Raw genomic sequence first — 13,866 nt, forward strand, 5'->3', positions numbered from 1 at the left:
TGATGTGTGAAAAATGAACATTTCATGTGCAGAGCTGCCAACTCTACTGGATTTTGCTAGTTTCTCCTGATCTACTGGTTTAATGAAAATTCTCCTGGTTTCAGTACATTTTAGAAAATTCCTTAAAATTGGGTAAGTTTTCCAAAAAAAAAAATCCCTACAGAAATAGAATTTTTGCATGGATTATTGTTTGCATGAATATTTAAATAAGTATTACTAATGTATAATGAAGTGAGCTTCAATTAAACAAATCAGTTTAAAACTTTTTTTTGTTCTAAAATGTTCAGTTTATTTTTATTTAGAACTCATTTTTTAAATTAAGGAATCTTAATGATTTTTTATGAATTAAATGCCTATAACTATTCAAAATTATGAGTAAACATAATTCACAACATTTCAAGCATATTTGATGCCAATCATGACAGGAAAATATTGCAATTTTTCTTTTCTTTTTTTTTACTGTAAAAATCCGTAAAATTCCCGATGCGTAAATGATTTGGTACATTATGCAAATCTGGATTTTTCCCATATGCATTCGAAGAAAACCTAACACTACTTGAAAAAAGTCTCTGATACAAAAATTTTTGAAGTTAAACTTATAAAAACTGAACAGAAATATTTATAACTTTTCATATAACACTAGAAATGTTACAAATTTTTAATTGATCCCTTATTTTAACATTTGTTTCTATTTAAAATAAATATAAACAAACAAATGACAAATATAAAAATACAAACTTTATTAAAATGTTCTACATTTAAATAAAAAAGTTATTTTAGAAAAACAATCAACAATACTAGGCAACACCTTAAAATAAAAGTACAACAACTTTTTTGTTCCACACGGGCTCTTAATTAACAACAGCTGATGAGGCCATCAAATTCAATCCACATGTTCCATCACCACGGTAGACTCGATAATAACCCTAAAATCATTTGTCAGACATTTAAACTTTGTCCAGGTTAAAATTATACAAATGGAGTAGTAAGCAATGGCTATACTTAAGACATTTTTAAAAAAATTGATAAGTGCAAAACTCATTATAGTTGAGGAAAAAGTTAAGATATTTTTCTAATTAATACAAACGTTACAGAATTTTTAAAGTTATCGATTAAAGTTAACAGACAAAAGAAGGAAGAAATTGATGGTTAGTTAAAATGCAAAAGGAAGAAATGGATGGTCAGTTAAGGCAAAATTATCAGTAAAAAAAGAAAGGTAAGGCGATTTTAATGTATTTACTCCCTATTTTATTATCTTAAGTTGTGTAATCAAAATATAGACTTGTGTATAAACTGCCTAATTTATTTTTTAAAACATGAAGAAAAAAAATTTGTTTTTGAAAACAACAAACTGAAATATCAAAGGCGTAAACAGTGAAAAGCACATTCAAATTTAAACTGACCCTTAATTTTAATTTCACTTTTTCTATATTTTGATATATGATTATACTTTTAGAACTTAAGAGAACTTTTTAAGCAAATCGAAAAATCTCTGGATACAATTGCGAAATTCATTTAACCAAAGGCAATTCCATGTAAAAAATAATTTTTTATTATTGTAGAGTAAATCAAAAACTTTTAAATAATATCACTGTGTGAATTTTATTTAGCAAAGTTTTAACAGTGAATGTGTTTCTGTCTATGACAAAGTAGCAAATTATGTTAAAGTACTAGATGTTACGTCAGCGTAACACTATTTATGGTTCCACTCAAAAATTTCTCTGCTGAGTTGAATAGAAAAAAATAAGCAAAACTTCTACTTTAAATGCAAAACTCAATTCTGAATTTTTAAAATGCAATTCAAATTTAAACTGTTATGTCAGAGTAATTATTGCATCAACAGAAAGAATCATTTGTAGTCAATTTTAAATTCCATTTATACATTGAAAGAAATGGTTCAATATTTACCTGTTCTCCCCAAGAGGCACCCCAACTGTTCTTTATAATCCAGAAAGGAAGAGTCTTTTTAAATATCGGATACGCTAAAAAAATAATAAAACAAACAAAAATTAATTTCAAAACATTCATAATTACTTTAAAATTACGGATACAATAGCAGGGTGTGTAGCCAAATCTTTCAACAAAAAATAAGGACCTTTTAAGTCCTTTTTAAGCACTTAAAAAATATTTTTAAGCGCTATATACATTAACAAGCTGCAAAATAATTTTCAAAGACTTTACATGATCGTGATAAAATAACTAGTTTCTGACAAAGAACTCTTTTCTTGATTTTATTAGCCAACATAAAAATATCGAAAGATTTTTTGGTTCGATTTCAGAGGATAAAAATAAAGCCTGAAATTAAGAATATCTTGAAAAATGCAGCAGAGAGTGCAAGAATCCTTCATACTGAATCCAGTTCAGTATGTGGACATGCAAGTATTTCATCAAACATGTAAAATGATTGGCGCTTTCATAAGCTACGAACCGACGGTCTGCCGAATTTGAATACAGTTTGAAGGAATTGTGAAAACGTTCATGAGTACAATGTGAAAATCAAGCTTTTGTGTAAATCTCATTTTTAAAAAGGGATAATTAAGCACTTTTTAAAAACACCCTATAAAGAAAGCACCATTAAGGGCTTTTAAAAAACGAAAAGCAAAAATAAACACTTTTTTAAAAAGCTAAACACCATGGAACTGCAAAGTCCAAGAAAAAGAATGAAAATATCACAAGTTTTAACTTTAAAATAAAAACTATTACAATGCTTCTCCTTAAGAGTCACAGGGTTGCATGAATTTAACACCAATATACTAATAATATGGCAAAACCAAATTTTGGGGTTGTTACTTTAGTTAGAAAAACCATTTTTAACTTTCAATGACTGACCTACCTACATTATATTGCTCTCTTAACAAGTAAAATGTGTATTGTGCTTTACAAATCACCTGATGAAGATGGATTGTTAATGTTATACTATCAAAAAATATTGGCTTTCAAATAATTAACTATACGAAATTATTTGCATTCATAAATATTCTTATAAACAAGGCAACGAACTTACTGTGAACACCATAGCCAACAATCAAGACACCATGATCAAGGTTGCTTGGGTCGCAGAGGAACTTCCATGGGTGAGAGATTCCACCATAGTAAAACTGTAAAAGATATAAATTTTTATTTACACAAGAAACTTTTTTTTTTTCAATGATTATACAGTAAAATCTCAATTGTCCAAAATTCAGGCAAATTTTGGATGCGTGGATATTCAAGAGTCGGAAATCTCTTACCTTATTTTCTGGAAAAAAATATTACTTCTCAATAAAAACAATCAAATTATTGCTATCGACAGTAATAAAATATTAATAATGATAAGGGGGAAATTAAAATATTTGTCTATAAAAATTAATGATAAATAAAATTGAGAAAAACTAAAATTTGAAAAAGGAAAAAAGCACAAGAGAGGAACATAAAACAAAACCATCTGTTTTCATTAGCACTCCGTGTTTGACATTAGAGCCACAGTTTCAGTAAGTACACACAATGCAACTTAAATCTAAATTTTAACTATTTTATTTACTTTTTTAAAAATTATGTTAACAAAATAATCACGGAGTGGCTTAGTATATTACATATCTAACTTTTCAGACAATCGCTAAATGATATTCAATTCAATAAATGAAATTCCAACAAGTAATAAAGCATATTTATGAAAACTGCATAAATGCCTAGATTTTACAAAATGATATAAATTTCATGACAATTGTTGCATAATGTACTAAATATTTTACACATAGGGTTTTTTATAGTCATCAATATAGAAAGACCGCAATATTCTCCAGTCATGATTGACATTAAACAAGCTAAAAATGTTATGTATTATGTTTACTCACAATTTTGGATAGTAATAGGCATTTAATTCATCTAAAATAGTTTTTAAAAACAAGGATTTTTTAAATAATGAAAAAAGGGAGTTTTGGCTAAAAATAAACTGAACATTTCAGAACAAAAGAAAAATTTTAAACTGATTTTCATAAATGAAGCTCGCTTCATTGTGTATTAGTAACACTTATTTAAATATTCAGGCATGCAAGAATCTGCCCAAAAATTCTATTTCAATAAGGATTTTTTAAGGAAACTTTCTCAATTTTAGAAAATTTTCTAAAATGCACAAAAACCAGAAGAATTTGTATTAAATCAGTTTTTATTAATATGCATTTTGACCAAGAGAAACTAGTAAAATCCAGTCGAGTTGGCAGCTATTATAAATTCATGTCACCTGAGGCAACCTAGCAAAAAAGGACTGTAGATGTCTTTTGAATGACAGCATTATTTGAATTCACTTGATTAATTCATTGATTTGATTATTCTTAAAAAAAGTAACAGTAATACAGTTAGGAAAATCGAATCGAACGCTTGTCTATTTTAAATACATATTTTGAGCTATGTCCCTTTTCTAACATATAAGCTTTGTCCATTTTCTTAAATACACATTTTGAGCTATGTCCCTTTTCTTATTTAAGCTTTGTCCCTTTTCTTACATGAGCATTCTCCATTTTCTTAAATATGCGTTTTGAGCTATGTCCCTTTTCTAACAAAAGCATTGTCTATTTTCTTAAATACATAATTTGAGCTGTGAATAAAAAAAAAAGTTTTCGGGGTGCAGCGGAACATACCTGCATAGCATTTGCATTAATTCCAATTGCAATAGGTCCATTCTGCACCAACCACTGTGCCATTTCTAAATAAATAATAATTAAAATTAATAATAATAAATGATTTCTAAATAAATCACTTCATAAATTGTGTTTTTTATTTTATTGATATTTGAGAGGCATGCATACCTGTTTCATTTGAAGAAATCGTGACTGATCCATTGATGTAAACTTTTACTTTAGACTTTGAAAACTCACATTTTTCACCTTCAGCCTCATAGGGATAGTCTTGCTCTTGTTCTAATCCACCTACAACACACTTTAAAAATTCACTTCACAATGAAATAAAAATTAATTTTGAAATAACAATCATTTCGCAAATTTATATCTAATACAAGTATCCTCCAATAAAAGTTATTCATTTTTCATAGTTAACGTTATTATTGTCAGTTTAACTTTTATAATGAAAGATAATGTGGTACAGTCAAGTGATAAAATAAGATACAAAACAACAAAAATACTAACATTTTAAGGGCATAATTTTATTTGATAACCATCGTTGAACAGCCAACCGAATTTTTCGGGTTTACGACTACTAACGTTCAACTCCGTAGCCTTGTAATTTTCAACCCAATCCAGAAAACAAGGGAATTCCTGGATAAGTATTGGGGGAAATTTGCCTTCATGGAGGACTTTTTGATGTAACTAACTTGTATTTGCTCTACATGGAGAGGAAAACAACGAAACCCTCCCACAGTTAGTCCGACAGCAAGGGGACTCTAACCTTAATCCGTCTACCACTGAGGATATTTTGCGTCAGCACTGTGGCCGGTGTGAGCTGGGTGCAGAATTTGTATTGACCAGCCATCACTGGGATTCGAACCGGGTTTACCTCATTTTTTTTCTCTTCCAGACGTGGACACGTACCTAGGTTTGCAAAACCCTTAACCGTATAGTCCACGTCTGGCCGACAGTCTAGCTCGCACTAGCTGGTTCACCTCATTGGAAGACGAACGCTCTATTCCCTGGCCGTCACGGCTTTAAGGGTGTAATTGGCTCTGATTTCATTTTAACATACCACAATACATGGCCACAAATAGTTCTTCTTGTTGATAATTTTCTTGAAAGTGAAAATATTAGCCTGATGAATGGAAAAATTAGATCTCCTGAATAATTACCACAATAAGAAACACTGCAATGGCTCAATAGAGCTGCGCTGGCTCGGGGGATAGAGCGTTCGCCTTCCAATGAGGTGAACCGTGTTTGAATCCCAGTAGTGGCTGATGGATACGAATTCCGCATCCAACTTGCACCGAACACAGTGTTGACGTGAAATATCCTCAGTGGTAGACGGATCATGAGTTAGAGTCCCCTTGCCGTCAGGCTAACCGTGGGAGATTTTTCTCTCCATGTGACTCAAATGCAGGTTAGTTCCATCAAAAAAAAGTCTTCCACGAAGGCAAATTTCTCCCAATGCTTGATCCAGGAGTTCCCTTCATTTCTGGATAGGGTGCAAAATTACAAGACTACATAGTTGAACATTGTACCATGTGTGAACATTGTGAGTTGTAAACCCAAAATCTGGGTCTGATGTTGAACAACGGTTATAAAATAAAATAAACACTTATTATGCGTTATTTCCCAAATAAAATCATAGAGTGATACATCACACCATTCAGAATAGACTGGGAGAGGCCCATACCTTTACTGACCCTTTTTTAAAATTATTCCGAAACCCCTTTTTCATATCTTCAGGCTCCAATGAATGTTATGTATGACCACGCATTTAGCATAATAGCTGTTGGATGGTTATTTTGTTGGTATTATATTAAGCTGTGTTAAAACCGAATTTCATTTAAATTTGTTCTAATGATAATCCACAAAATCTGAAAATTCTCTTAATTTTGAAAACTCGTATACATATATATATATATAATCCCTATATTTGATTTTATTACAGTGCAACCTGGTTGGTCAAAAACTTGGCTACTACACCAGGTTTTTAACCAGATTTAAAAATAAAATAAAATAAAGAGAGTTTATCAATCAAGAAAAATTACTAATAATGTTAGAAGAAATAATATTACAAAAAAATTATTATAAGAAATTAATAATACAAGAAATTACCAAATTTCATTTAAATTGGTTCTGATGATAATCAACGTAAATCAGAAAATTCTTTTAATTTTGAGCACCAATATATAGTTCCTTTATTTAATTTTATTACAGTATTTTCTACTAAGCCAGGTTTTTGACCAGATTTAAAAATGATATAAAATGAAGAGTGTTTGTCAGTCACAAAAATGACTAATAATATTACAAAAAATGAAGTACTTGCCAAGGCGAATAATTTCTTTATAAGCATTAGTCTGCAATCCTCCATTGCATCCTTGATCTACTTTATCACAATCCACTAGTTCTGAAAGTAAAAAACAATAATTTGTATTTAAGGGGTCACAGTACCTTTGCAACAATTTTTTAAAATAAAGGTATAATCATTGATTTTGAGGATGCTTTACATGCTCATTTAAGTTATAATCAATAATTTATCTTCAAAAAGTAATTAAACTGTTGAATTTTTTTAAAATTTTAAAAAAAGTTGAAAAAATTCTAAAATTTTAAATCCCTAAGGCTTTTTTATTTTAACATATTTTCAAAAAAAGTTTTTTTCATAGTGCTTGCAATATTTATCTTAATAATTTTGTGCATTCATTTGTTGATAATTCAATTAGAATATTTTTTATAGATTATTTTGTAAAAAAGTAGAAAAAAAAGTGTAAAAACTCCTGTTAGGTATATATAACATGACGTAAAAATTGTAATACCTCATAAAACGCTTATTCCATGCACAGTTCAAATAAGTGTATTATCCTCAAGATAAAAAAGTTTACTTTAAAGCTCTATCTTAAATAGAAAAAATTCCTTAGGGATTTAATTAAGATTAAGACACAAAATTATCACCTATGCGAAAAAGCACTTTAAAGTCAGACTGCTGAGCAAGTTTCTGTATTAGAACAATTTAAAATCATTCATAACTTTTTTAAAAATGTAGATAGAGAGATGAATTTTTTTCTGTACATTTGAAATACTTTGAAGTTTTATTATAAGCAATAAAAANCTACTTTATCACAATCCACTAGTTCTGAAAGTAAAAAACAATAATTTGTATTTAAGGGGGAAACATGTATGAACAAGTGAACTTGGGCACTCCGTTGATTAACAGACTTACTCCCTCCCATTAAAACATTTTAGTAAAATATTATCACCTTAACTATTTTATTGAAATAATTTGCTTAAATTATGCAAGAAAAAGAATTAATAGCAACGTATTTAGCTGTAATAATTTTTAATGAACGTTGTAAAGAGTTATTGACAGTCTTGGAACAATTAGAAATAAATGTAAGCCCAGCAGCCAAAGAATATGCTCCAGATGAAGATGAAAGCATAATTTTGGATGCTATTCTAGAAACAGATAAGTCACTTGAAACAGCTGAAAGAAGAAGACTAGCACTTGAAACAGCTGAAAATGATGGAGAAGAAGCATCTTATGAATCTGGTATTGATGCAATATAGTTAGGTGCAAAATTTTATACATTTATATGGATTCTTGAACACAAAACTTTTAACTCAAAACAAAGTTTCTCTTACTTTTTGAATCTATAACTTGTACAAATTTCAACCAATTTACTTCAAATTTTGACAAAAAGTTTACAACAAATATAGTTTTCATTGCACATAAGGATTTTTTTGATTGGGTTGACTTTTGTTTGAGTAATCCACAAAAAAGTAACTTATTTTATGCATTTTTTTTTCTCAAAACTCTGCCTTTTTGTGAAAAAGAATTTTTTTTTTTAAAAAAAAATACTACTTTCATAGAATTTAAAACAAATCAAAACCGAATCAATTTTGGAAGATTTTTTTCCACTTATAAGTACAGCAAGTAATGGATAATTTTAATATATAAGCTATAAACATTGTATTATATAAGCGCTAATTTTTTTTAATTTTTGTATTAGTCACATGACAAAATGAAGATTAAAATGTGTACAATAAGATTTTTAAAAAATGTATTATATTTATCACAATCGTAGTAAAATTCATTAAAAAATCCCTTTTTTTTTACAAGCTGCTACTCAGTAGAAGCTTGTAAAAAAAAGTAATCCTTAAATATAATCCTTTACGCTGTATCCCCTTGATAATATACCCCTTCCTTAAATCCCTTACAGATTTATCCCCTTAAGGGTAATAAAAATTGATTCCAAACTTTATTTCTTTGCTTAACATTCAAACTTGAAATAAAATGACGATACAACATTATCTGATTATTCTCATAAATTAGGCTGGATGCTTTTGTGAACAACTTTTTTAAACAATTACAATGATGCATTGCGCATAAAAAATATTATGCAACATCCGTAATAAATTAGATCAAATAATTGCAATATCAAGTATTAAAAAAAAAGATGCAGTTTTAATTTATCTCTCATACAGCTTGCGTAGCCAGATTGTTTTACAAAAATATAAGCACCTTTTAAGTACTTTTTAAGCACTCAAAAAATATTTTTTATCACTTTCCAAAAAATAAATTATAATTCGGATCTGTGCAGTGATAAAAATTATTTTCTCCTATTGTTTAAAATTCTTAATTTATTAGCATAAAAATCAATAAAATTCAAAAACTTTACATAATCATGATAAAATAAATAGTTTCTGATAAATATTGCAGAGAAAATTGTGAAAAACATGAATTTTTTGTAATTTAGAAGGACAATTGGCACTGCAAAGAAATATCTTTTTGAAAGAGAAAATTAATCACATTTTACAAACCCCGAATAAATAAAAAAAGCAGCTTTGAGGGCTTTTAAAAAAAGTAAATTAAAAATAAGTATCTTTAAGCACTTTTTAAAAATGCTACGCACCCTGTCATAAATGAGGATAGAAAAATCTTTCTTTTTCTTTCCTCAGCAGTTTTTTCCATCCCCCCATACTAACAAATGTGAGAGGAAAAATCTGAAAATATGGTGATAATCTGCAGAACCTACGCTGAAAAGCTTCAGCTATCAGGCTATGAACATAAATGCACTCCAGAGGCTTCTAGAGACAATGTCCTCACAAAAACAGACTGTAATCCATGAAAAAGAAGATTTAATAAAATATTAAAATTTTAATTCTGAAAATTGTGCACAGAATAATAATGGACTTTAAAGTAACGTGTTTGTTGCATTAAATTATATATCTACAAAAAATTATACACTTCAACGATAAAATAGGATACTGAAACTTGTAGCATCAATACTTTTATTAATTATAGGTGTACAGTGCACCAAAACAACCCTAAATAACTTTTGATTTAATGATTGGATAATCACGTTCTAGTACTCAATCTTAATGGTTCGAGGGGGTGAGTTCAAATTTGCTAATTAATTAGTGCAGGCAAAAATTTAAGTCACGAACTCAGCCACAAAAACGTTCTTTCTCAGAATAACGTAACATATTATCAACGTATTTGGATTTCTGACCCTCAAAATATAGGGGGATAGTCACAATCTGTGAAATATGGTCCCCATAATTTGATCAGAAGAGCAATCCAAAGTTTGGACCGCTAAATGTTAATTTTGCCATATCTCGAAAAAAAAATTTAGCGAATTGAAGCATTTTTGCACAGAATTATAAGATTTATTTATCCATAGATAATTCCATGCAAAAAATAAGTTTTAAATAAATATTTATTATTTTATTAAATAGCAGAAAAAATTTTGAATTGTAAGGTATACAATTTTTTGCATTATTTTTAAGTATATAATTTTACATGGCAAAATACAAAATTTGAGTGAAAACATTAAGGGGTTTAACATTGAGGATGAACATGAACATTAAGGGGTTTAAACTTTAGATCGCTCTCCTGACCAAACTATGGGGTTCATATTTCCCAGATTTTTCCCCATATATTTTGAGGGTCAGAAATCAGAATCCGTCAAAAAAGGTATGTTTATTCAGAGAAAGTAAGTTTTTTTTATGTCTGATTTTATAACTTAAAATACTGTCTGCACTAATTAATTAGTATATTTGAAGTCATCCCCTCAAACTATCAAGATTTAAACCTAGAGCGTGAAGATTCAATCATTACATTAAAAGTTATTCAGGGTGGATCATTTTTTCTTTTTGTGCACTGTACATTGGTTCTATTATTCATTTATTGAGAAATAATTCATTTATTGAGATATTGAGAAATAATTCCAAGAAAAGAAGAAAAAATAAACCTTGTTCTGATAGGGAAACCAAAGCCTTCTTTTTCAGTGCCCACTGTCCTTCAATATTTCCAGTGGTAGAAAATGCCCAGCAAGATCCACACTGTTGTTGATTTTTAACTTCAGTTATTATTTTTTTGTCCCGCCAGTCAAATGAATCAGGGATGCTAATTTTTGGAATTTCAGCTGAAGGTGGCATTTCATTTGCATCCATAAGATCTGGGCGTAAGCCTAAAGCATTTCGCTTGAATTCTTCCCCTACAATAGACACAAAAATCACATCTTCAATACAAAGTAGAGACAAATTATACAAAGACGAATAAATTAGGTAATTAATTCTAAAACAAATTTTATTTGTTCTACCTCTGAATATAGATGTAAAATACCCAGATTCTTGTAACTTGGGATAAATACCTTAAATTCTAAAATACCTACCTGGGTATCTATGAATTTTGTTGAAAATCCAATGATCAGGTTTTTCTTTTGGGTTTTACAAAATTATATATATTTAAGGTACAATTAAGTTTTGTTTACACTGTCAATAGTTATTTACTAAGATTAGTTATTTATTAAGAAAAATTCCTTCAATTGAACATTGAAATCATGATATTTTAGCTTTTATTTGAGAATGAAAATATTTGCTTTTTTATTCAATTTCACTCAACAAGGAAGATACTCAACTTTAAAAAATACTAATCATGACAACAAACAGCAGGTCTTTTGTTGAAAGGTTGTACAATTGAGTATAGGATTGTTTTGTTGAACGAAAAAAAAAAACTTGACTCAGTCAAACTTTTCCAACAAAATAATGACAAATAAAGCAGCTCAGGAAGTTTATTTTTAAAAAAACAAAACTTTTGAACAGTTCTTCTCTTGATAATATATTTCACATTTTTATACATAAGTACAATAAAATAGATTCAAAATTTAATTATTATAAATTATCTTTTTGAAATACATAAGTATTTTCATATGCTGAAATATAGTGTAAAAAACTTATAGAAGAGTTGAATATTAAATACTAGTGGTATAACTATTTGCTTTATATATTGCTTATGATTTTGTTTAACTTTGAACTTTTTTATTTTACTTGATTATTTTACTTTTCTTTAAAATTATTTGAAAATAAATACACTAAGTTAACTTCCTTGCTAATTTCGTACTTAAAAAAATAATATTCTCAATTTTCTAAGATGGAGTACTCAAAGTCATGTTATTAATTGTATACCAATTATTAAAAATCAATTACTAAAATAAATAATGCTGGGAATTTAAAATATGTTTTTTAAATTAAAGCATAAAACTTCAATGGCATTTTTTCTATAATGAACAAATTTTTATAGCAAAATGTAGTGGTAGTTTTTTCATAATTTGAGAGGTTAAAATATGCTTAATAATTACTATAAATTAAATTATGAAATCTGACATAAAATCATAAATTTTAAAAAATTCTTTCAGTGCCAGTTTAGGTGAGAAAACATTTAATAATTTACATATTGTGTGATAATTCAACTAATTATGTGAATACAAAAGCTTATAAAACTCATTGTTCACTTATATTATACATAATTTCATTTAAACCAGACTTTTAAAAAAAAAATTTTTTTCAATTTAATTTAATTAGCGACTTGATTTATTCATATTTCTGAATCACATAGCACAAGTTTTTTTTTTAAATTTCCTATTATTAACAATTTTTATACATTTTTAAGTAAATTGGATCACTGATTGCCTATAAATTACATTGGTCTATTTAAAAAATGTGGTTTTGATATGCTGTTGAATAAAATTCAATTTTTTTAAAACATTACACTAGTCTCTTTAAATGAAATTCTTATGTTACAGTAAGATTATTTTTTATTATAATTAGATTTCTTTAAATTTATATTTAGATTATTTACCTGTCCAGTCAGCGAAGTGTGTTAAACCATATCTTGCAGTTCCTTTCTCATGGTCATTCAGAAATTTGATTTTCTTTAAGTTTTCTTGAAAGACTTTGAATCGACCCATTTTTTCTGTAATAAAAAGAAAAAGTTTTTAAAAAAAGCACATTTTCTAATGCAAACTTCAAAACATTCCATCAGGCTTACCTCTTTCATCTTTGTATTCTTTTCCATGCCTGGCAATGAAATCATCAAAAAGTAATTTTTCTGCATAATCATGGTGAAGATTCACGATGGGGGACTAAAAAAATAAGGAAATAATGAAACAAATAAATAAACCAGTACATCTCTGCTCTAAATAGAGGGATTAACAAAAATAGTTAAAACAGAAAAAATTAACAAATAGTTGCTTTTAGTAAACCTAAAGCATGAAAATAGTTGTCATAAACTCTGAAAATAATTGCCTAAATAAGAACAGAAATATGAAATTACAAAAAAATTTAATGATTTTTTTTATAATTTTACAAATACAGTCAAACCCCGCTATAGTGAACCTTCAAGGGACCGACATTTTGGTTCACTATAACCGGGAGTTCACTATATCCGTTACACATGCAATTTAACTAATGATTCCCAAACTCCTCCCTTTTATTACACATCATTCAAATAAATGACTTAAAAATATTATGTAGTAGTAAAATATGTGTTATTTTTCATTACTCTTCGTCTTGCGTGCAAAAAAAATTAGTATTTTTTAGGTGATGAGCAATCCTCAAAATCAGATATTAAAACACTTCCTGACTCTCAGATAATTTTTCCTGAATTTCTGTTATTCCGCTATTTAAACCTGTCTAATCTGCCATTCGAGCACATAAAAGTTGCCTCATAAAATCGCTTAGCAAATTCATGGACATTTGTCCAGATACTGGAAGATTGCGGCTTCTTCGAATGGTGAACCACTTCAGTAATGCTTCTTCAACATCCTTGTGGTCCGCTTTTCTCAACTTTTTTCTGCCATCGAAATTTTTTTCATGAGCAGAAATAATTAATTGCCTATTTTTCCATTTGTTACAAACTACAGATTTGGATAGTTTATATTCCCTGCAAATATCAACTTGATTGCATCCATTTTCAATTTTT

At 28.3% G+C, this 13,866-nt stretch overlaps 1 protein-coding gene across 1 annotated transcript in view; it reads right to left on the minus strand.

The window, feature by feature from the left end:
- Positions 1 to 716: 716 nt before the first annotated feature.
- Positions 717 to 13,866, minus strand: part of LOC107438934 (cathepsin L) — a gene marked incomplete at its 5' end in the record, with an annotated part of 22,486 nt that continues 9,336 nt past the window's right edge. Inside the window, 9 exon segments of the mRNA XM_043054286.2 lie at positions 717 to 926; positions 1,909 to 1,982; positions 3,005 to 3,098; positions 4,617 to 4,681; positions 4,785 to 4,904; positions 6,934 to 7,014; positions 10,856 to 11,101; positions 12,745 to 12,858; positions 12,934 to 13,027. Coding sequence (XP_042910220.1) covers positions 852 to 926; positions 1,909 to 1,982; positions 3,005 to 3,098; positions 4,617 to 4,681; positions 4,785 to 4,904; positions 6,934 to 7,014; positions 10,856 to 11,101; positions 12,745 to 12,858; positions 12,934 to 13,027 — 963 coding nt within the window. The 3' untranslated portion in view covers positions 717 to 851.

The sequence above is a fragment of the Parasteatoda tepidariorum genome, chromosome 3 (genome assembly GCF_043381705.1).
Source record: "Parasteatoda tepidariorum isolate YZ-2023 chromosome 3, CAS_Ptep_4.0, whole genome shotgun sequence".
Taxonomy (NCBI): Eukaryota; Metazoa; Arthropoda; class Arachnida; order Araneae; family Theridiidae; genus Parasteatoda; species Parasteatoda tepidariorum.